At 39.2% G+C, this 24,335-nt stretch overlaps 1 protein-coding gene across 1 annotated transcript; it reads right to left on the reverse strand.

Annotated features, from left to right (window-relative positions):
• Window positions 1-18,152: 18,152 nt before the first annotated feature.
• LOC138160457 (glyceraldehyde-3-phosphate dehydrogenase-like) lies at window positions 18,153-19,388 on the reverse strand. The gene has a single exon (XM_069087032.1). It carries the CDS (start codon window positions 19,325-19,327, stop codon window positions 18,326-18,328), a length of 1,002 nt encoding a protein of 333 aa, XP_068943133.1. The 5' UTR covers window positions 19,328-19,388; the 3' UTR covers window positions 18,153-18,325.
• Between the last annotated feature and the right edge of the window lie 4,947 nt (window positions 19,389-24,335).

The raw sequence follows: 24,335 nt of genomic DNA on the forward strand, positions 1-24,335 counted from the left end.
GCTCATTTTAGAGGGATATAGCAAGGATAAATTGAGGAATATCTTATAGAATCCTTTGAGGCCCTTGGAGAAAGAAAGTGCTGTTTAAATGCAAAGTATGATGAGAATTTACATAAGAGAGTTTTACAAATACATATATAAGCACAGTACATCCATGGCAAAAACCTCTCTGTCCATCTATTCAGAATATAAAGGGTATAATCAAATCATCTTCTGCGTATATTATTCCATAAAAGCAAACTCCAGATCTCCATGAAAAGTGTGATTTCCTACCCATGTCCCCTTTTCTATTTTAGAGTTGCATACACAGGGCCATTCTGCTTCATTACAGCTGCCTGGCTTTATGACAGATCAGGAGTTTGTGATGTGTACCAGCAGGAAATTTCTTAATAACACCAAGTGCTTCATAGTCAGCCTCACTCAACATCTCCCTTCCCTATTCCCATTTCCAGACTCACATGAGCGAGTCCCTGGGGACGAAAGCACCTGTCATTCACTCACTGACCCCTTCCTAACATTTTTGATAACCGGGTGACTCCCTTGGAAAGGGAAAGACATCAAATCCTGGAGACTGAGTAACATATTGTGGGCCATGCTTTGATTTTTATTGCTCTTGGAGGCAGTCAGGAGTTGAGGTCAATCTCAGCCAACAGTCCCTAGAGTGTACTCTCTATCCCCCACCCCCTCCATAATGATGCCAAAAGAAAAAAAAGTAGGTTTAATTTTGTAATGTCCTAGTAATGGCTCTGAGGTATGGAGAGCTTGGGCTCCTGAATGTCTGTAGCTTTCAGAAGCTTGGCTCTCTGCCTTTCTTTTAAGAGCATACAGATACTTAGACTATGGGATAAAGTTGGCTACTGTATTGATCTCAAGTCAAGAGGACTGTAATACTGTGCTTAACCCATGGTCCTCTGGGGCTGGCACCCAAATGAGGGACGCTTTGTGTTTTCTGGATTTGTGTCTTCTATTGATGACATCACCTCTGCCAATATCAAATTGACCTTTCTCCAAGGGCCTCCTAATACATTGTAGACATGATCTCATCTGTCCTCATAAAGTCCACAGATGGAAGAGACAGGGAAGGTCAGAACCTCCTTGCTTTATAGAAGGAGAAGCTGAAATATTAGCTCAGAGCCCTCTAGCAAAATGGAACACAGGGTTACTGTGGTCAGTTCACTTGCCAGAGGCTGGTAAACCTTGGTGTCCCATTAAAACATGGTATTTTGTACCATCTCATTTGTCAGTGGGCTGTTTTCTATGGAAGTGGCCTCTCCTGGGGTCTCTGCTACACCTTCTCTCACTCTACTTGCCTCTACCTGGGGGTAGAATTACTTGTATGTGTTCTGTATTCCTAGCCAAAGCTGTGGTTCTTGCAGTCTTCATTCCAACATTTGGAAATGTGTTCTGCTGATGAGCGACCAGTACCATTACCCTTTGTACACAAAGCACACATTTGTCATATCTATGTTAAAGCTCTTTATAACTTTTAGACAGCACAGAAGCTTTTTATCAACAAATGTAGAAAATCTTGATAAAGTTCAAATACATGAGAGGCAAATATAAAATATTATACTTGGGGTTCAAAAACCCAATGTCACAAGTATAAGATGGAGGGAATATGAATGCATAGTACTTCACTTGGAAAAAAGATCTGGGGGCTTTAGTTTACTGTGAGCTCAACATGGGTTAATTGTGCAATGTCAGCTAAAAATGCTGCCTTAAAAATTTACCTTAGCCTACCTTAAGAGAAGTAAGGGTGTCCACAGCCATGAAGGAAATAGGCATGATGTACTTTCTGCATCTGTCAGATCACATCTGGATTAGTGTGTTCACTTCTTGATACTAAATATTGGGAAAGTACCCAGAGGAGGGTGACAACAACCAAAACCCCCCCAATTTTGTGCCATATGAGGATTGAAATAATTGGGAATATTTGGGAGAAGAGGACTTATGTAGAACATGATAATTGTGTTTAACTGTTAGAAAAATTGTCATGAACATGATGGATTAGACTTATTCTGTGTGGCCTGGGACCTAGCAGTAATGGGTAGAAACTACAGAGAGTAAGATTTAGGCTAGATGTAATAGTAATAATAATGGGTAACATTTCTATAGCACTTTAAAACTTGCAAAGCACTTTACCAATATTATTGTATTTGATCCTCACAACAACCTTGGGAAGGAGGTACTATTATCATCCCCATTTTACATAAGAGAAAACTGAGGCAAGCAGGTTAAATAATGTGCCTAGGGTCCATCCACACAGCTGACCAATGTCTAATGCTGGATTTGAACTCAGGTCTCTTGACTCCAGGGGTAGTGCTCTATATATTGTGTAATTTAGTTGTCTATAAGGAAAAACTGTGCAATAATTAAAACTATCCCAAAATTCATTGGGAACTACTTGGGGGGAGTGAGAATGAAGACCTTCTTAAAAATCTTTAGGCTAAGACATATCGGGTCATCATTGCTTATTACCTGAACTGAACCTGTTCTGTGTGAGTGGACTTGGTAGCAAACCAACAATAACATGACCCAGGTCCCAGACCAACACTGATAGTATGAACACTGTCCTTCCCATGCACTGCCCCATCCCCTAAATCACAAGAACCACTCAAGGAGAGGCAATTCAAGGCCAATATAATATGGCAAGCCTCTTTTTACATATCTCTTGTTAGGACTCTATTACAAACTCCTCATATCATTTTGATCTAGCTTCTCTCCCTGTCTATTGACTTCTTTAAAAAGCTTTATGAACTTTTAGTTGGCACAGAGAGAATGGAAAGGTGGTGGCCTGCTAGGTGAAAATCACTGGATATGTTGTGAGCAGTAGTGTTACTTATCTTGTGAATGCCATGTGCAAAGGTGAGAAGAGTGGTACTTGGTGTGGGGCATTAGAGATGAACATCAGGGACTCTACCCATGTTCAGGAAGGCAGGGACAAGTATTTAAGCCATCTTTGTATTGTTTCTAGTATTGGCACACTTGGGTCAGACTGTATGAACCTTTGTATAAATTACATTGAAGAGTATGGGAGAGTGAGAAAGTGTGGTAGACAAGGCTCTGAGAGACTTACTGTTTCTTGACTGTCATAATACCTCCGTGATAACTCCTTGATTCTCTCTTGGCATTGTGAATGGTCCTGGAATGTCTGTTTCTTTGGAGGTCTTGTGTGGTTCAGTGTTGGGTCTCATATTGCTAGGGAGTCACGACAAAGTTGGGCTATAACAGTAGTTAATCTATAACATAGAGTAAATCAAAATGGGATTATAAAACAAACATCCGAAAGGGGAGTGGATTAATGATGACCCAGTCTACAACTTCCACCACATAGCTGATTCTTTATAACTAAGATCAATCCCTCATTGCTTCAGGGGATTGCTTTGGTGGGCATCCTTGTACCAGATGGTGATGCGGTGCAGTACTGCTAACTGAAGTGTATCTTCTGACCTTGTTACATGTTCTTCTCCTCCACACACTACATTAGACTTAAACTGGTCTATTGGTTGTTCCTTGCATATGACAGTCCCTCTCCCATTTCTATCATCTTCTGCATGGAGCCTTTCCTGATTCCCCCAGGTCTTCTATAGTATATTTACATGTGTGAAAGTTATTTTCCTTGGTGGAATGAAGTTTTCTGGAACTAGGGACTATTTTGTTTTTGTCTTTGTATCTCCAGCACCTGGCATGGTGTCTGGCAGACAGTAGGGATTTATTAAATGTCTATTGATTAATTGATTTCTGGTTCCCATATCTGTAGAAGGGTAATTCATGCATCAGGCAACCTAGAAGATCCAGGGTCTGAAGTCAGTCAGGAAAGGCCTAGGAGGTCTTTGGTGAGGAGAGTAGGATGAAAGATTTGAGAGGGAGAAGGGTCACTGCCTGCATAAAAAGTCTCATCCCCCATCTCTTCTACCCTACCCTCATTCCTTTCATTCATTGTGGCAATGTACAGTTCATCAGCAGGGCTGGCCCCTACACATAGGCATAGCTGGAAGTTGCCTCAATTAAATGATTTGTGAAGTATCACAAGATCTTGCCTATCTAAAAGCATCTTTTCACCTTTCTTCCCACTTAGCCTGAAATTCTCACCACTTATTAGACTCATTAACAATGAGTCTTATTAGACTGTCTGCTCTGGGTTAGATGACAAAGGTAGGAGATTTTTTTCCCCCCAGATGGTCTCTGTTAGAATGCATCTTATGTCATCTAGGAGAAAAAAGAATATCTTGGGGCGTTTCTAGCCCTAACCCTGTTCTATCTGCACATTAGCAGGATCATTTTGCTTTTTACTAGTCACCTGAAAATAAACAATAGTGTCTGTTCCACTCCTTCCCCCTCCATCCCACCACCATTATATATTGAACTACTAAATTTCAGTAGAAGATGAGAGACAAGTCAGCATGAATAGGGCATGTCAGACCTCTATGGAGGACCCAAGCAGTCTCTGGACAGTAGAAAAGTCAGGGACATCTGGTAGACCCTAGTTGGTGAATTCCAAGGAGTAAAAGTGATAGATGATAATATTCACAAAATTATAAAATTTAGGCCCCATAAAGGACCTAAGAGGTCATCCAATCTACCCCTCCCACCATTTTACAGAAGAAGAAAATGGGGAGAAAGAAAGTGACATGCCTAAAGTCAGAATACGGTACATAACAGAATGAGCTTGGAACCCAGGTCTTTTGACTCCAGAACCAGTGGTCTTTCTACAATACAACATATATTGCCATTAATGATCATGTCCCACTTTTGTACTTTACATAGTCTTTTTACAGCCAAAGCCTCCTTTGTACTACCTTCCCATATATATGTATATATATGATAACACACATGATGTGTGATATTATGTATGTATATATATAATGATTTAAATGGATTAAATTAACCAATTTTAGTCATGTAAGGATATTTCAAAAAGCCTAAGCCCTCTCAGTGCAAGGTGGCATTATTATCCTTCTTATTTTATGCCTTTCAAAACCACCAGGTAGGGCATTTAAGTTTTATTGATTCCTTTTAGTTTTATAACAGTCATTTTCAGGTGGTCCTTTGGATAGACATTCTTCTTCCCATTCTACAAATGAAGAAATGGAGGTCCAAAGAGATTCAATCCTTCATTCAATGCCATGCAACACATTTTTGAAAGAATGAGATCCAGAATAAGATAGGCTTCCTGACTCCTAGCCCTGGGACCTTTCCACTACAGGATATTATCCCTTCATACTATTGCATTGATTGATCCTATTTATGAATAGGGACTGGAAGGTGGAGATTATTCCTTGACTTTCATTGGGAGGCCTTTTTCTCTTGGTCTTTTCTTTCTTTCCTTGAATAGGAAGAAGAACTCTTTCCCCCTACATAGACTTCAAAGTTGGATTTGTTCTTTATGCTTATTGAGGAATTAATTGAAACAGTTGATATTAACAAGTGTTTATCAAAATACTTCCATTAACTAATCCTCATGGAGATAGTGAGATGTAAAGGTAGCTAGCTGTCCAAGGTCACATAGCAAGGAAGCAACAGCTTGACAGTGGAAGCAAATAATTCTTTCCAAGAGAGGAATGCCATGCTGAGCCAGCTGGAGAGGAGGACCCCCAATCACCTCATCCCACCTCTGACACTTCTCTAAGCTGGCTCCTTTCAATGCTCTCTCCCCTCACAGTGGTAGTGCAGGGCCTCTGGTCTGAAAATTATGGCAGGTATGGTTTATTTTTAAGAATTCATCATTTTAGTCTTATCTGGCAGTTTTATGTATCCTCTGTTGTAGTGATCTTTTGGAATTTGGAATTTGGAAACATTTAAGGAAGAGCTTAGTGCTACCTGCAGCTTTATATACATTTTCCAATCTGAAGATAAAGAGAGGTGGAAAACTCCCCAACTACCCACAGATAGTAAACAGAATTTAAAACTCAGGCAAATACACAATTTTCCACTTCACTTCTTAGAAGCTGTTGAATGGGTTGCTTTTTTTTGAAAGAGTGTTCATTGGAGGGAGTAATCCTGTACAGACTAAACAGAGGAAAATAATATCACTATTCGGAGGGCTCTATGATAGATAAGGACAGTGTTGCCTCACTAGGGAAGCAGGGTAAGCACCACGTTATGTAGCCTGCAGTTGTGGCAAGGCAGGATGTCTGCATCTTCCTAAATCTCCCCACTCCTCCTCGTGGGTCTGCAAGGGCTATTAGTGTTCTTGAGTTAACCCTCTGCCCTGTTATTACCACCACTGAACAGAGGTATAAGTAGCGAAAGGCCAAGTGTACAAGACAGCACTAGAGACAAAGGCACAAAAGTGCCTACAAGTCAACTTTTCAAGACAAATTAAGTTTGGTGGTTGCAGTGGTGGGTCAGGGGAAACCTCATGAAGAGACCTTGGAATACCTGACCTCCTGGTGGGGTAGACGGACACACCAGGACATCAAATCACCTCTGAAGTCCAAAGACTTTGGTTCAAATCTCACCTCTGGTGCTACCTATGTGACATTGGACATGTCAGTTAATCTTTTCTCATCTGGAAAACAAAGGGGCTTGACCAAATGACGCTTGTGGTCTTTTCTAGCTCTTTTCCTGTGATCCTATGATTGGACCAAGCTAGGAAGGAGATCGCCTGGGTATGCCTGCTAGAGGAGGGAGAAAATCATGTAGTAACTTCCATTGTTAATGAATTATTCTTGTGCTGTTCTCAGTTTGTTTCTGTCTGCTGAAGGAGTGAAAACACTGTCAAGGTCCTCTAAACTTCACTATCCTGGGGGATATCTGGACTTCCCCAACCTCGCTATAGCTCTTCCATTGAGGACTCCCCCCACCAGTTATTCTTTCAAAACAGTCCAACCCAAGGTTTGTCTTATAACCTGGTAGTATATAACTTCTAAACTAAGCTCCACAATGACAGAAAAGTCCCTGCTATTATTGAGTGAGTGTGAGACTCTCTTCCTTTTTCCCCCATTTCTTAACCAAGTGTATTATTTTGAAAACTCTGCTGCTATCTTCATGGGCATTATTATTTGCCCATTTTCACTGTTGGTGCCACACAAACTCCCTGCTGTGTTGTGGCAAATGTAGAAATTTACACAAACTTAGAAGCAAAAAAGATTGGAAAATGGCTTAACAGAACTCTATATACAAAAAAAGCCTAAAGGAGCTTTGGTGAGTTCAGTAGCAGTAAAAATTGTGTCATGGAAGCCAGAACTCTACAAACACTCTGATATCATCCAAGGCTGCATTAACAGAAATAGAATATCTAGAATGAGAGAAGTGAGTTCCACTGTACATCTGTGCTGATATCAGGCCACGTGTGGAGGTTCATGGTCTCTTTTAGAGGTCATATTAAAGCAGGGACTTTGACAAATTTGAAAGTGTTCAGAGGATGGTGGATGAACAGGAAGTCATGTAATATGAAGATCTTTTGAATAGGAAATATTTAACTTATGGAAGGAAAGGCTTGGAGGTTGAAGGAGGGACATAATTGCTAATGATTGAGGAGCTGTCATGGGGAAGATTCATCAGACACTGTAGCTACAGATGGGCAGAACCAGGAGGAAGATGAGTTTCAGGGAGGCAGATTTTGGTTCAACATAAGGAAAAACAATAATTAGGATTATTGAGAAAAAAGTAGAATGGGCTGCCTTGTGAGTCTGAGAGTATTTCAGCAGGGTTAAATAAAGGGGGTAGCCCAGAGGGTCTCCCATGTTCCTTCTTACTCTAAATCCTATAATCCTATGATGTATGAGGGATGTTTTAGAAGGGATTCATACATTATGCAAGAAGTTGGGCAAGGCAACCTCTAAAGTCTTTTCCAAGTAAAAGATTCTGTGAGTCTCTGGGAAATACTGGATTAGGTAACGTTACTTCTGGTTTCTTTTTTTTTTTTTTTTGCGGGGGGGGAGTCAATAATTTACCACATGACTTTGGGCAAATCCTTCTTTGTCAACTCTTTTGTTTTCTGCTAATTCTCTTTGTTACTTTTTCCATCTCCTAAAATGCCTATATCAATAATAGGAGGGAGGGAGGTATATAGAGAAGGACCAAATTCATGGCTTAAAATGAATATTTAAGAGCAAAAGAGGAAATTATTAAATTGGGATGTGATTCTTTGTCATCTTCCCTCCCTCTTGCTGCTTTTCAGAGTCTGAATTTCTCTGACTGTTGTTGATGGTAGGGCTTCTAACTCAGAGAGAATCATAGCTTTAGAGTAGGAAGCAAACTTAAAGGACAATCAATTCTACTCTCTCATTTTACAGATAAGGAAATTGAGAGCTAGAGAGCTTAAATGACTTGCCCAATGTCACATAGGTCTAAGTAGTTGAGGTAAAGTTTGAACCCAGATCCTGTAACTCCAAAGCACTTGCCACTTCCATTGGGCCATATAGCTACCATAGTATCTGAGGCACAAGCAAAGATATTGTTTAGTATTTGTTGTATCCCCATGATGAGTCATGTGCTGTATAGACTTAATAGAGGACCTATTTTAGGGAATTCAAACACCATAAGTTTCACTGAAGAAAGATAAATATTAGTTTCATTTACTGTTGTTGGTTTTTTTTTAAAAACAATCTCACCAGAACTGGAAGTGATTCAGAGATAATCAGTTTTCATTATAGGTTGGCTCTATTCATCTTATATTTCCTCACCAGAATAGGTCTCCTAAGGGAGATGGGCCATGGAGAAAGGGGGGACAAGCAAATGTAAGTGCACTGTCACAGTTACAGATATGAGAGTAAACGTGAGGCTGTATTTACACAACACAAAAGCAGTTAGTTGAAAAATTAAATCAATCAACCAGTATTTTGCTCAGGGACATTTGTCTGACAGTTGGTTTCCTGGCTTTTTGACTGAAATGATTGAATCAGTTGGCTGTTTGCTTTCAGGAGAGTGCATTCTTAGCTGGGGTCAGAAAATAATTCAAATCAAGACATCCTGATAGGTATAGCAACAATTTTCTTGATGATCCGATCCCTCCTTAGCTACTCAAGTTCATGGTACTATTTGGGTTTTCTACTTAATTTCATGGCCCTGAGCCCCCACCAATGTGTCTTTATACCAGACCAAGCTAGCTGACACATTTATTCAAGCAAAGCAATTGAATTAAAACAGAATGGCAAGGTAATAACTAGAAATTGGATTAAATATTAAACACACTTGAAAGTCATTCCCAAATGACTACCACCTTCAAATGCCCCCAGGAGTTCTAGTTGATTTCCAAATAATCTTTCCATCTCTCCTATGTAGCAAATCAGAGATTAGTATATGAAGCAGGCTCTGCTTGGTCTCTCCATTTCCATCTTAGTGCTGTTGGAGAATTAGAATTCTAATCTAACAGCCATATGGGTTGTTTGTGGCAAGCAGGAGACCCTTGTCACATTGGTTAATAGAAAACTCCTTTGAGATTGATGGACAGTGGCTCTTCACAAGTGACCACATGGATCAGGAAGTGAGTTATTGGTCTAGTGTAGACCCAGCTTCACATGGCATATTGGTTTTGGTCTTCATCCTCTTGAGTGTAACTACTTATAGGGCCCCATTCTGCTGTTATTTATTCATGCCTGGAGGGATTCTTGTAATTTTCTGTCACCTTATTTTTCTCAGGGTTATATGTGTAGGCTGGGAGATGGGGGCAGAAGGCATTGTTTGGGTTCTTCTTTTTTTTTCTAATTAGGTGGAAAGAGATAGAACCTCAGCTGTGACTCTGCAGCCCATTCCTCATTCTCCCTAGTGCTCCCAGTAATGGTACTTACCGGAAAGACAAAGTCATTTATCTTCCCAGCTTTCCAGCCAAGAGCTCAGAGAAACTGCTGTACTGCTGTCAGAAGAGATATTAGGGGCTATAAAAAGCCACCTGATTCCCTCCCCTCCTTGTTCTCAGCTTGTGACCCTCTTTCCCAGGGAGATTGGCCCAGTGATTGCTGACTCTCCGTCACCTGGAAGTTATAGGACTTGAAGGCATTTATTGGGATTTGGCTGCCTTGACCATCCCATTCTTCTTCTTCCCACTTCCCAGATCTATCCTTTCTCTTCCAGGGACTCTAGCACCAGAAGAGGGATTTTGCCTTAATTTATTTGCTAGTCATTGAGAGAGAAAGTTTGCATAGAGGATGTGAAAAACTTCACTCTGGCATTAGGAAGGACAAGGTCAACCTCTCTGAGGCAGGCAGCAGTGGAGAAGATAGTCAGAGTTGCTAAAGAGAGAGTAATCCAATTCAGTTCAACAAACATGATAATTCTTGTGTGCAAGACCCTATGCTAGGCCCTGGAAAAGATACAAAATTTAGATAAAACAAAATCTCTGTTCTCCTGGAGTTTTTAGTCTAGTAGAAGTGTGTGATAACTATAAACACATATGTTTACCTCTCTATATAATGTGTTTATATGCACATATATCTATCAATATATCTATTTTTAAATCTTTATGGCTTTGAAGCTAGCTCTCATTTCACTACCCTACTCTGACTCTAAAAACACATATATAACACAGCATAACACAACATAACACAACATGACATGACATGACATGATATTGTATAGAAGTCTAACCAAACTCATTTGTGAAGAAGGGAAGGGGTTTAAATGCACAGGACTTGGGTTTGAATTTCATCTTTGCCATTAGTTGTGTGACCTTGAATAAACAATTAAACTCTCTCAGACTTTTAAAATTCTGGTTGTGATCCTAAATGTCACTTACTCCAAAGTCTTCTTGGCTCTGCAATTTTGAGAAAGATACCATCTCAAGCTCAGTTTCCTCACGTGTAAAATGGGAATAGTAGAGTTTTTTTTATCTGTAACATTAAAGGGTTGGATTAGATGACCTCTATGTTATCTTTGAGCTCTAAATCTGATTGTAGATGAGAGAAAAAGACTTGTATTGAGAGCACATGATGCCATCAGTGTGGATGTTCCTTTCTCGACTGTGAGTTGCAGTCCCTCTACGCTTAAGGAGATGGTTTTAGTGAATAAAAAAATCATCATCAGATGGTCAATGTTTTGGTGATGAATCTCTCTCAACTTAACTGGTTCTCAAATCTGAGACATGCAATCTATTTTCTATCTTGGAAGGAGCTATCAGAACTTGCACTCTACTGGCCTAATGTTTAGGAAGGTCAAATCACTTCCACGTCATGAATGATGACCCCTTCATCAGGAGAACACATACACAGATAACTATAATACCACACTGCCCACCAAAAAACCCCCCAAACCAAGCCATGCTATTCCCAAGAGAGGAGGCAAAACAATGCATGTGAAGATGGAATTGGGAAAGATCTTTATCAACCAGGGACATTGGGGAAGACTTCATGGATGATGTAGCATTTGAGTTGGGCTTTAAAGGATTGTCAGAATTCAGTAGGTGCAAAAGAGGAGAAACACTAGGCAAAAGGAATGTTCATTAGTTTCTATTTCTATAGGGTTTCATAATTACAAACTGCTTTACATATGATCCTTTTTGGTCCTTGCAGCAGTTCTGTGAGGTAGCTCTGACAGGTATTATTATTTCCAGTTTATAGATAAAGAAACAGATTTTAGAGAAATAAAGTGATTTGCAAGGTTGCATAGGTAGTAAATAAGCAGGAATGCAGTCAAGATGTGTAACTCCCTGTTGTCTCGAGGATATAATACAGACTCTTCTATTTGGCATTTGAAGTCCTTCACAATCTGGCTCCAGCCTTCCTTTCCAGGCTTATTGCACATTACTCTCCTTTACATACTCTATGGTCCAATCAAACCAATCTACTTACTATTCCCCATACACAAACAAGATTACATCTCTCACCTTTGGTGCCTTTGCACAGTCTGTCTAACATGCCTGGAATGCCTTCCTTCCTTACCTCTGCCATTTAAAATCCCTTGCTTCCTTCAAAGCCCAGATCAGATGCCACATCCTATACAAGCCATTTCCTGACATCTTCCCTTAGTTGCTGGTGCCTCTCTCCTCCCTGCCCCTCATCACCTTGCATTAACTTTGTAAACATCTTCTGTACATTTAACTAGGTACATGTTGTAGCCCTTCTAGGGGTGAGGATGGTTTCATTTTTATTTGTGTATGCCTAATATCCATCACAGTGCCTGGCACATAGTAGGTGCTTAATAAATCATTATTGGTTAATTGGTTGGAAAACAGATCTTTCTATTACATCACACACAGAACATTCTCTTCCTCTCTTCTGCACCCAGGTCCCCTGTTATTCTGTGATGCCACTTGATACTTGAAAGGCTTCAGAAAAGGAAGACCTCTCTTTCTTACATCCCCATGGCTTTCTGCCCACCCCCTCCAGATCTCCCAGCAGAGGCCATTGCTTTTAAAAATAAATCTCTCCAAATAACCTCACAGAAATTGGGCTGGGTGGGTTTTGGAAATACTGTCACAAGGTATGTTCAGCCTGGTTTCCTTTGGGAAGAAGACTTGTAAAATCACAGTCTTCTAGCATTTTCACAGCAACTTTGGCAATATAAACTTACTGCTTGTTATGTACACATGGACTGCCTGGGGGAGTCTTGTAAAATTCTCTGTACTTTCTACTCCCTATTGACAGACTGTTGATTGCTCATAGAAAATATGCTCTAGAAAGCAAAGTCATGGAGGGTTGGATTCAAAAGGCCCATGTCTTTTGACTTTTCAGTGTAGGGAAGGCAGGTTGTTCGGTTGCTCAGAATCACAATTTACTTGTCTATGGTGTGTTTGTGTGTACGTATGTGTGTATGTGTATTTGTGTCTAGTTGTAGCCAGTTATTTCTTACTTAGGGCCATAAGGTCATGAATTTAAGACTGGAAGGACCCTTACAAGTTATCTGGTTCAGCCTCATTATTTAACAAATGAGAAAATTGAGGCCAAGAGAAGTTTAGCAGGGCAGCATGGTATTGTGTATCAAATTTGGAGTCAGAATTTCAGAACTAACAGGACCATGGACTCTAATCCTTTGGTTTTACAGGTAAGAAAACCAAGGCACCAGGGATAAGTGACCTACCAAAGGCTACATAGGTTTTAAGCATCAGAGGTGGAATTAGAACTCAGGTCCTCTGAGTCTAGAGACTTTCTGGTTTCAAACTCCACTTCAAATACTTGCTATTTGTATGACTTTGGGAAGAGCATGTTACCTGTACCTCATCTGCAAAATGAAGGTCTTGACTAGATGACCTTGAAGATTCATATTAGCTCTAAATCTATAGTTGTGACATGACTTCCCTAAGATTACATGGGTAAATAACATAAGTAGGATTCCCCAGATATTCTGAATCAAATTCAGTGTTCTTTTTTGCCATATCAGTCAAGGAAGGAAGGAAACAAGTGTTTATTAAATGTCAGGTGGAGCAGCAAGGTGTCATAGTGGATAGAGTGCTAGGCCTAGAGTCAGGAAGACTCAGCTTCCTGAGTTCAAGTTCTCAGTTCAAGGACTCAGAAACTTACTAGCTGTGTGACCTTGGGCAAGTTACTTAACCATGTTTGCTTCAGTCTCCTCATCTGTAAAATGAGCTGGAGGAGGAAATGGCAAACCACTCTAGTATTTTTTTCCATGGACATTCCAAATAGGTCACAAAGAGTTAGACACATCCGAATAACAACAACATATTCCACGCACTGTGCTAAGCAGTTTATAAATATTATCTCATTTGATCCTCACAACAACCCTACTAGGCACTATTATCCCCATTTTATAGTTGAGTAAATTAAAGAAGACAGAGGTTAAATGACTTGCCCATAGTCACACAGGTAGTAAGTGATGGGGATGGATTTGAACTCATTTTGCTGACTCCAGACCCAGTCCTTTATCCACTGTAAGTTGTATCTGACTCTTTGTTACCCTGAGGACTATAGCATGCAAATACCATTTATGGGGTTTTCTTGGCAAAGATATTGGAATAGTTTGCCTTTCCCTTCTCCAGTAGATTAAAGCAAATAGAGTGACTTGTTCAAGGTCACACAGGTAATAAGTGTCTGATTATGCATTTGAACTCAGGTCTTCCTAACTCCAGTCACAGCGATCTATCTACTGATTCACCTGGCTGCCTCAAGGCATATAAATTTCTTCCCCTATTCATCTATATACAATTCTATCTATCTAGTTTCTTTCCATCATTTTCTGCCCAATTAAAATTCCATCTCCTCCATGAAGTTTCTTTTTTTTTGGAGGGCAATTGGGGTTAAGTGACTTGCCCAAAGTCACACAGCTAGTAATTGTGTCAAGTGTCTGAGGCCGGATTTGAACTCAAGTCCTCCTGACTCAGTGCTCTGTTCACTGCACCACCTAGCCGCCCTCGTCCATGAAGTTTCTCTGATTTCCTGAGTTCATAGTGATCTTTCTCTGCATTGCCCTTTGTAATTTTGTCACTGCACTTTTACATTATGCTTTGCAATAAAGCTACAATATCTCCCCTGCTAGATTGTAAGCCCCTTTCATATTATCCAAGGCCTTGATCCTAGTATCTTTCAACTGGTAGATATCCATCAAATGTCTGTTGAATAGACAGATGAATAGTTCATGTCAGTAGACAAAGAAAGTCAAACCCAACAAGTAGTATGCTCTGTGACTTTGGATAAGTCCACTTTCTCCCTCTCAGTGTCTCAGTTCCCCACCTCTCCCCCATTTGATGGTGAGCATAGTACATCTTTTCTCAGAATAGGTTCTTAAAAATGAATGGAACCTAAACTCTGGGGAGAAATGTGTTCATTTGAATTCGCTCGTTTTTCACATTCTAATTATATAACTTGGTGGTGTAATGAAACTGGAGATGTTAACTCACTTTCCAGAGGAGGAAACTACCTGAGAGAAGGGCAGAAAAGAACAGTTAGCTATAGAATTAACCATGGGAACTTTTCTGTCTTGCATTTAATTTCATGCCACAGGGACATGCTGATTAGTGAAGGCAGGCACGCAGTGTGTCCTTTTTGTAATATTGATGTAGAAGGACAGGACCTTACAGGGTGTGTTAAAGCTGGTTGTTACTGGGTGATGGGATGAATATGGGGGAGTGCAGGTGAGAATATAATTTGACTTCTAACAAAACAATAATGCACATTTATATAGTGCTTTGCTGTAACAGTGTTCCATCTCCTTTGATGCTCACATTAACTCCACTGGGCTGGGCGGTGATGGGGAACAGATAGAGCAAGTTTTATCATCCCCATTTCATAGATAAAGAAACTGAATCTGAGATAATAAGTAATTTGCAGAAGATTCCACAGCCAAGGAAACCTTGGTAAGAGGAGACTTTGAGGCTCAGAACAAAGAAATAGGAAGATAGTATAGTATAGGAGGAAAGAACACTGATTTTGAAATCAAGCCTAGGTTCAAATTCCACCTTTAATGATTACAGCTGGTGCAGTCCTGGGCAAATCACCTTGCCACCATGGGCCTCAGTTTTCCAGGCATAGGTCTAAGTGCTTTGGATGCAAGTTAGCCTTGATTTGTGCTGCACCAGAGGCTATAATCCCAGTGGACAGATACCCACAGACATTTAAAATATTTAAGTGCATATGCACATGACGATATCTTATTACAAAAGAATCCCCAACACGTTACCTTCTATAGGAAAGGAACTCCTCTTCTGTCTCTCATTGACTCTATATCTCTGTCTCTCTGTGTCTGTGTCTCTCTCTGGGTCTCTCTCTCTCAGGAAATTTGGTTATAATCATATGTAACTTTTGTTACAAGTAAATGGAAGCAGTGTAGAACAGTGATTTATAATTAAAAAAAAAACCTGGATTCAAGTCCTGCTTTTTTAACTTCATCACTTTTGTGATTAAGGTCGAGTTAATCTATTAGATCTTTTATTTCTTTGTGTGTGAAATGAAATGACTATGATCTCTGGAGCCCCTTTGGGTCCTATGAATTTATAATCTTATAGTTCTGACAGCAACTCAGTGTAGGTGTATTAAATCCCCCTGAGGAGTTAGGCTACACCTTGACAGGAAAGGACAGGTCAAAAGTCACTATTTCTGTACCATCTTTTGTTCAGGAAAGACAGCAACCACAAGTAGGAGCTGTCTATGGTCCTGAATAGTCCTAGGCTTTAAGGTTGCTGTCCAGGGGTTGATAGCTCCACATGCTTTGGATATAACCCCAGAGTTTGTACATTAAACACTCTTACACTGTATTTATGCTAATTTCAGCAGAGTTGTAGCTAAAGCTCCCTACCTAATGGTAGTGACTAAGCAGGGATAGAGTTAATGATACTTATTCAACTCTTCTATGTTTGGGAAACAGAAGGAATGTATCTGAGGAAATATCCTTGAACAGATTCATAGGGGTTAAAATCACAGCACAAACAGGTCAAAATAATAATAATAATAATAATAATGATGATGATAATAAAACAACCAGAAGATATATTATGTAGTTGTAAGGGTCAGAGGCCAAAGGTAGATTCTGAAGAAATTGTGTCTCCTAAATTAGGAATTTTAACAAAGTATGAGAAAGGGACTCATAAGATTCTAGGTTCAGGCTTTAAGTTTGAAATAGACAAGAAGCAGGGTGTTGGTCTAGACAAAGAGTTACCTCAATATGTGGCAATTAGTTTGTCTACAGAAACTTGTGTGTTTCATGTGCAGTTAAGCTCACTCTCCATTTTCTTTCTTTTTTTTTGGTATAATTAATTAATTTTTAATTTTCAACATTCACTTATGTAAGATTTTGAGTTTTAAATTTTCTCCCTCTTCCTCTTCTCCAGCCTCCCTAAGATGGTGTGCAATATAATATAGGATCTATTTATACATTCGTATTAAATATATTTTCACATTAGTCATGATGGGAAGAAGAATTATAACTAATGGGAGGAACCACAAGAAAGAAGAAACAAAGCAAAACAGCAAAATAAAAGGAGAGCAAAAAGTATGCTTCCATCTGCATTCAGACTCCAGAGTTCTTTTTCTGGATGTGGACAGAATTTTCCATCATCAGTCTTGTAGAGTTGTCTTAGATCTTTGCATTGTTAAGAAGAGCTAAGTTTATCAAAGTTAGTCATTGCACAATGTGACTGTTACTGTGTACAATGTTCTCCTGATTCTGCTCATTTCACTCAGCATCAGTTCATAGAAGTCTTTTCAGGTTTTTCTGAAGTCCACCTTTTCATCATTTTGTATAGTACAATAGTATTCCATTACATTCATGTACCACAACTTATTCACTCATTCTCCAGGTGATGGATATCCTCTCAGTTTCCAATTCTTTGCCAACACAAAAAGAGCTGCCATAAATATTTTTGTATATGTGGGTCCTTTCCCCATTTTTGTGATCTCTTTGGGATGCAGACCTAGGAGTGGTATTGCTGGGTTAACAGGTATGTGCATTTTTATAGCCCTTTGGGCATAGTTCCAAATTGTCCTCCAGAATGATTGGATTTGCTCGCAACTCCAACAACAATGCATGAGTGTCCCAATTTTTGCACATCTTCTCCAACAGTTATCATTTTCCTGTATTGCCATGTTAGCCAATCTGATGGATGTGATGTGGTATCTCAGAGTTGTTTTGAATTGCAGTTCTCTAATTAATAGTGAAATCAATAGAACATTTTTTCATATGATCATAGATGGTTTTAATTTTTTCCTCTGAAAACTGCCTGTTCATATCCTTTGACCATTTATCAATTGGGAAATGACCTGTATTCCTATAAATTCACCTCTGTTCTCTATATATTTTGGAAATGAGGCCTTTATCAGAGACACTGGCTGTAAAAATTATTTCCCAGTTTTCTGCTTTCCTTATAATCTTAGTTGCATTGGTTTTGTTTATGCAAAACCTTTTTAATTTAATGTAATCAAAATACTCCATTTTGCACCTTCATTATGTTCTTTATCTTTTGTTTGGTCATAAATTCTTCTCTTCTCCATAGATCTGACAGGTAAACTATTCCTTGCTTTCCCAGTTTGGTTATAGTATCAGTCTTTATATCTAAATAATGTACCCATTTTGACTTTATCTTTGTTTAGGCTATAAGATGTTGGTCTATGCCTAGTTTCTGCCATACTATTTTCCTGTTTTCCTAGCAGTTTTGTTAAATAGTGAGTTGTTATCCTAGAAACCAGAGTCTTTGGATTTATCAAATAGTAGACTACAATAGTCATTGACTGTCGTGCCTTGGGTATTTAACCTAGTCCACTGATCCATCAGTCTATTTCTTAGCCAGTAACAAGTAGTTGTTTTTATTTTTGCACTTAATATTATTGATGGTACACAATACAGGACTCTAAGCTTCTTCCCCTTACTACAGGGGTGCTTTGGAACAAGGATGTTAATGGGACATGGGATCCCTAGTATAGGAACACAGGTTAGGAATGTGGGCTCCCCAGTGGTGGATCTCCTCTTTTTGGCTGGGGATGAAGATCCATGGCTTTCTACTTTACTCTTTGGAGGCCATGTAGACCATGAGGTCTACTATGTGGTTGTTATAACCATACTCATTGTCATACCAGAAAATGAGCTTGACAGAATAGTCATTGAGGGCAATACCAGCACCATCATCAAAAGTATAAGAGTGAGTGTTGCTGTTGAAATCACAGGATACAGCCTGGTCCTCTGTGTAGCCAAAGATGCCCTTCAAGGGTCCCTCTGATACTTGCTTCACCACTTTCTTGATATCATCATATTTGGCAGGTTTCTCCAGGTGGAAGGTCAGATCCATAACAGATACATTGGGAGTAGGAATATGGAAGGCCATGCCTGTGAGCTTCCCATTCAGCTCAGGTATAACCTTGCCTACAGCTTTAGCAGCACCAGTGGAAGCAGGGATGATGTTTTGGGCAGCACCATGCCCATCACACCACAGCTTACCAGAGGGGCCATCTACTGTCTTCTGGGTAGCAGTAATGGCATGGGCTGTAGTCATGAGTCCTTCCACAATGCCAAACTTGTCATTAATGACCTTGGCCAAGGGGGCCAAGCAGTTGGTGGTGCAGGAAGCATTACTGACAATCTTAAGGGAATTATCATGTTTCTCATGGTTCACTCCCATCACAAACATTGGAGCATCAGCAGAAGGGGCAGAGATGATGACCCTCTTGGCTCCACCCTTCAAGTGAGCCCCAGCCTTTTCCATAGTGGTAAAGACTCTAGTGGACTCTACAACATACTCGGCTCCAGCATCTCCCCATTTGATATTGGTGGGATCCCATTCCTGGAAGATGGTAATGGCTTTTCCATTGATCACTAGCTTCCCATTCTCAGCCTTGACAATGCCCTTGAATTTGCCATGAGTGGAATCATATTGAAACATATAAACCATGTAGTTGAGGTCAATGAAGGGGTCATTGATGGCCACAAAGTCTACTCCACCTGAGGGGAATGCAGCCCTGGTCACCAGGTGCCCAATACGGCCAAATCCATTGACTCCAACCTTCACCATCTTGTTACAAGGATGTGACTTAAGCAGCAGAACCTGGCACTGAACTTGGGAGAAAAGCCAAAAGCCCAGTACCAAGTAGTTTTGATGATTGCTATTTATAATGCAATTTAAGATCTGGTATAGCTAAGCCACATTCCCTTGCATTTCTTTTCATTAATTCCCTTAATATTCTGGACCTTTTCTTCTTCCAGATTAATTTTGTTATTGTTTTTTTCTAGCTCTATAAAATATTTTTAATAGTATGATTGGTATAGCACTGAATAAGTAATTTAATTTTGGTAGAACTGTAATTTTATTACATTAGCTTGGCCTACTCATGAGCAGCTAATATTTTTCCAATTATTTAGATTTGACTTTATTTGTGTGAAAAATGTTTTGTAATTGTGTTCATATTGTTCCTGGGTTTGTTTTGGCAGGTAGGCTGCCAAATATTTTATAATGTCTACAGTAACTTTAAATGAAATTTCTCTATCTCTTGCTATTGGGTTTTATAAGTAATATATAGATGCCAACAATTTTTGTGGATTCATTTTATATCCTGCAACTTTGCTAAATTTGTTTATTATTTCAAGTAATTTTTCACTTGATTCTCTAGGATTCTCTTAGTATACCATCATCTCATTTGTAAAGAGTGATTACTTTGTTTCTTCTTTGCCTATTCTAATCTTTCAATTTTTTTCTTCTCTTATTGCTAAAGCTAACATTTCTAGTACAATATTGAATAACAGTGGTGATAATGGAATCCTTGTTTCATCCTTGATCTTATTGGAAATGCTTCTAGCTTATCCCCATTACATATAATGCTTGTTGATGATTTTAGATAGATGCTACCTGTCATTTTAAGGAATATTCCATTTATTCTTATGTTCTATAGTGTTTGTAATAGGAATAAGTGTTGCATTTTGTCAAATGCTTTTTCTGCATCTATTGAGATAATCACATGATTTCTGTTAGTTTTGTTGCTGATAATGTTCAATTATGCTGAGAGTTTTCCTAATATTGAACCAGCCTTGCATTCTGAGTATAAATTCTACCTAGTCATAGTGTATTTTCCTTGAGGTAAGTTGTTGTAATCTCTTTGCTAATATTTTATTTAAATTTTTCGCATCTATATTCATTATGGAAATAGGTCTAGAATTTTCTTTCTCTCTGTCGGCTCTTCCCAGTTTATGTATCAGCACCATATTTGTATCATAAAAAGAATTTGGTACGACCCCTTCTTTGCTAATTTCCCCAGATAGTTTATATAGTATTGGAATTATTCATTCCTTAAATATTCGATAGAATTCACTTGTAAATCCATCTGGCCCTGGAGATTTTTTTCTTAGGGAGTTCCTTGATGACTTGTTCAATTTTTTTTTCTGAAATGGGGTTATTTAAGTATTTTATTTCCTCTTCTGCAAATCTGGGCAACATATGTTTTTGTAAATATTCATACATTTCACTAAGATTGTCAAATTTATTGTTACACAGTTGGGCAAAATAGCTCCTGATTATTGTTTTGATTTCCTCTTCAATTGGTGGTGAATTCACCCCTTTCATTTTTGATGTTGGTAATTTAGTTTTCTTTTTTCTTTTTTTTAAATCAAATTAACCAAAGGTTTATTATTTTGTTTTCCCCCCCATAAAACCAATTCTTAGTTTTATTTATCAGTTCAACAGTGTTCTTAATTTCAGTTTTATTAATCTGTCCTTTGGTTTTCAGAATTTCTAAGTTGATATTTAATTGAAGATTTTTAATTTGTTCTTTTTCTAGCTTTTTTAGTTGCATGCCCAATTCATTGATATCTTCTTTCTCTATTTTATTTTATTCTCTGCTATATTCTCTGTTTTATTCATGTAAGCATTTAGAAACTTCCCCAAAGAACCACTTTCACTGAACCCCATAAGTTTTGGTATATTGTATCATTATTGTCATTCTCTTGGATGAAGTTATTGATTTTTTCTTATTTGACCCACTCATTGTTTAGGATTAAATTATTTGGTTTCCAATTAATTTTTAGTCTATTTCCATGTCCTTTTATTACATGTAATTTTTATTGCATCATAATCTAAAAAGGATGCATTTAATATTTCTGCCTGTATGCATTGGACTGTGAAGTTTTTATGCCCTAATATGTGGTCAATTTTTGTGTAGGTCCCATGTACCACTGAGAAAAAGGCATATTCCTTTCTGTCCACATTCAGTTTTCTCCAGAGGTCAACCATACCTAAGTTTTGTAAAATTCTATTCATCTCCTTAACTTCTTTCTTGGTTATTTTGTGGTTAGATTTATCCAATTCTAAAAGGGGTAGGTTGAGGTCCCCCACTAGCACAGTTTTGCTATCTATTCCTTCCTGTAACTCCCTAAACTTCTCCTCTAAGAATCTGGCTGCTATACCACTTGGTACTTTGTTCATTCAGAATAGGTTCAAACAATGCTTATCTCCTTCCCTTCTTTCCCTCTACTATAATAGGTTTTTGTCCCTTTTCATATGATGTAATTTATCCTTGTCTGCCTCCTCCTTTCTTGTCCCAGTACAATCCCTTTTCACCACTTAATTAAACTTTTTCTATCATCACATCAAAGTCAACTCATACCCATGCCCTTTGTCTATGTATACACCTTTTAAATGTCACGATAATAATACAGTTCTCAAGAGTTACAAGTATCATCTTCCCTTGTAGGGATTTAAACAGTTTGTCTTTATTAATAACATGTTGGGTTTTTTCTTTTCTGTTCACCTTTTTATGCCTCTCTTGAATCTTGTATTTGAAGATCAAATTTTCTGTTGAGCTCTGGATTTTTCATCAGGAAGGTTTGGAAGTCTCCTATTTCATTGAATATCCATCTTCTCCCCTTGAAAGAGTATGCTCAATTTCACTGGGCAGTTGTTCTTTGGTTATAATCCAAGTTCCTTTGCCTTATGAAATATCATACTCCACACCCTATTATCTTTTAATGTAGAAGCTACAAGGTCCTGTGTAATACTTTCTGTGGTTCCATGATATGCCAATTGTTTCTTTATGTCTGCTTGCAGTGTTTTCTTTTTGACCTGGTAATTTTGGAATTTGCCTTCAATATTCCTTGGTATTTTCAATTTGGGATCTCTTTCAGGAGGTGATTAGTGGATTCTTTCAATGACTATTTTACCTTCTGGTTCTAGGACCTCAGAATGATTTTCCTTGATGATTTCCTGAAAGATGTTGTCCAGGCTCTTTTTTCCATGATGGTTTTTAGGTAGACCAATAATTTTTAAAGTGTCTCTCCTGGGTTTATTTTCCAGGTCAGTTGTTTTACCAATGAGATATTTTACATTTTCTTCTTTTTTCATTCTTTTGTTTCTGTTTGATTTTTGATTCCTCATAAAGCTTCTTCCACTTGCTCAATTCTAATTTTTAACAAGTTGTTTTCTTTTATTAAGTTTTGTGTCTTTTTTCCATTTGGCCAATTCTACTTTTTGCTTTTTTTTCTTTTTGGAAGGGGGAAGGTAGGGCAATTGGGGTTAAGTGACTTGCCCAAGGTCATATGGCTAGTAAGTGGTAAGTGTCAGGTTGAATTTGAACTCAGATCCTCCTGACTCCAGGACTGGTGCTCTATTCACTGTGCCACCTAGTCACCCCTTTCAATTCTACTTTTTAAGGAATTGTTCTTTTCAGTGTTCTTTTTTCCATTTGGCCAATTTTATTTTTTAAGGACTTGTTTTCTACAGTCAATTTTTGTCTTTCCTTTTCTAAACCTCTTATTTTTTTTCCCCAATTTTTCTTCCACCTCTCTCATTTGACTTTTAAAATCCTTCTTGAGCTCTTCTAAGAAGGCTATTTAGGCTTGAGACTAGTTCGTATTTCCCTTTGAGGTTTTGGATATGGGTATATTGACAAGGTGGTCCTCTTCTGAGTTTGTGCCTTGATCTTCCCCATCCCCATAACAGGAATCTATAGTTATTGCCCATTTCTGATTTTTGCTTGTCATGTTTGCCTCTTTTCTGGCTTTTAAAGTTGACCTCTCCTGATAGTGCACAGGGGGCACTGACCCAAGCTTCTTGTGTTGGGAACTCAGGACCTGGTCCCTGGCTTTGTGTGCTAGAGACTCAGGTACTGGCAGCAGGAGGCTGTAGGGGGTCTGGCAGCTTACACAGGAGCTCTCAGGGTGGGGGTGGAGAGCCTGCCCCCGGGGGATGCCTGCTCACACAAGCTCTGCACTCAAATGTTTGACTGCTGGAGGGTGTCTGCCAGTCTGGAGTTGTGCTTCCTGGAGTTGTGCTGAAGCATTGGGAGATTTGGTTGTTGGAGAATGCCAGAGTGTGTGGCGGTTTTCTGTGCTGGTGTCTACTAGTTCCCCTGCCTGTGGTGAGACACTCAGGGGGTCCTGGTGTTCATGCTTGCCTGCTCTACCACCCTCAGGGCTCAGGATCTTCCTCTGTTTTGCTGAGGTGGGGCTTGCTGCTGGCTTGCTGGGATATCTCCCATCCTGTACTTCTCCTCCTCCCCCAGAGCAAGAGGGACCTTTCCTGTTAATCCCCCAAGGTTCCACTGCACTCTGTCATTCTGCTGGCTCAGTTGTTCCAGGGTTTTTCCTGGGGTGATATTTTCTGGACTTTCAGAGGTCAATAAAGGAGGGTGAGAGTGACTTGCTTCTTACTCCACCATCTTGGCTGTGGGAGGCAGATCACTCTCCATTTTCTTCTGAAGTCCCTTAAAAGGGAGAAATCTCACCACTGCTGCTGCCTTCATTGTTCTCCATGGCAACAGGTGAGTCCACTCTTCATTGAACAGGTTATTCTTTGGAGAAGTTTCCTTCAGAGCAGTGACTGTGGGTATGTGCAGATCAAATAAACTCTTTAAAATTACTTTCTTTTCTTTAAAAATGTAACTTATGTTTGTTTTTGAATGCCACAGTCATTTCCTAGTGAACCCTGCACTACACTGAATCTTCCGCTATCACAGAGAAACAGTCAAGTTAAACCATCCAGCAAAATGAGTGCATCTGACAGCATACGCATACTCCTTCCTGGAGAGCTCTTTTTG

Source organism: Petaurus breviceps, unplaced genomic scaffold (assembly GCF_028583685.1).
Source record: "Petaurus breviceps papuanus isolate PSGF00001 unplaced genomic scaffold, PetGlider_PUasm1.0 181, whole genome shotgun sequence".
Classification (NCBI taxonomy): domain Eukaryota; kingdom Metazoa; phylum Chordata; class Mammalia; order Diprotodontia; family Petauridae; genus Petaurus; species Petaurus breviceps.

Excerpts from the sequence above, each read along its gene's own strand:
- LOC138160457 (XM_069087032.1), bottom strand. The coding sequence starts at position 19,327 with ATGGTGAAGGTTGGAGTCAATGGATTTGGCCGTATTGGGCACCTGGTG.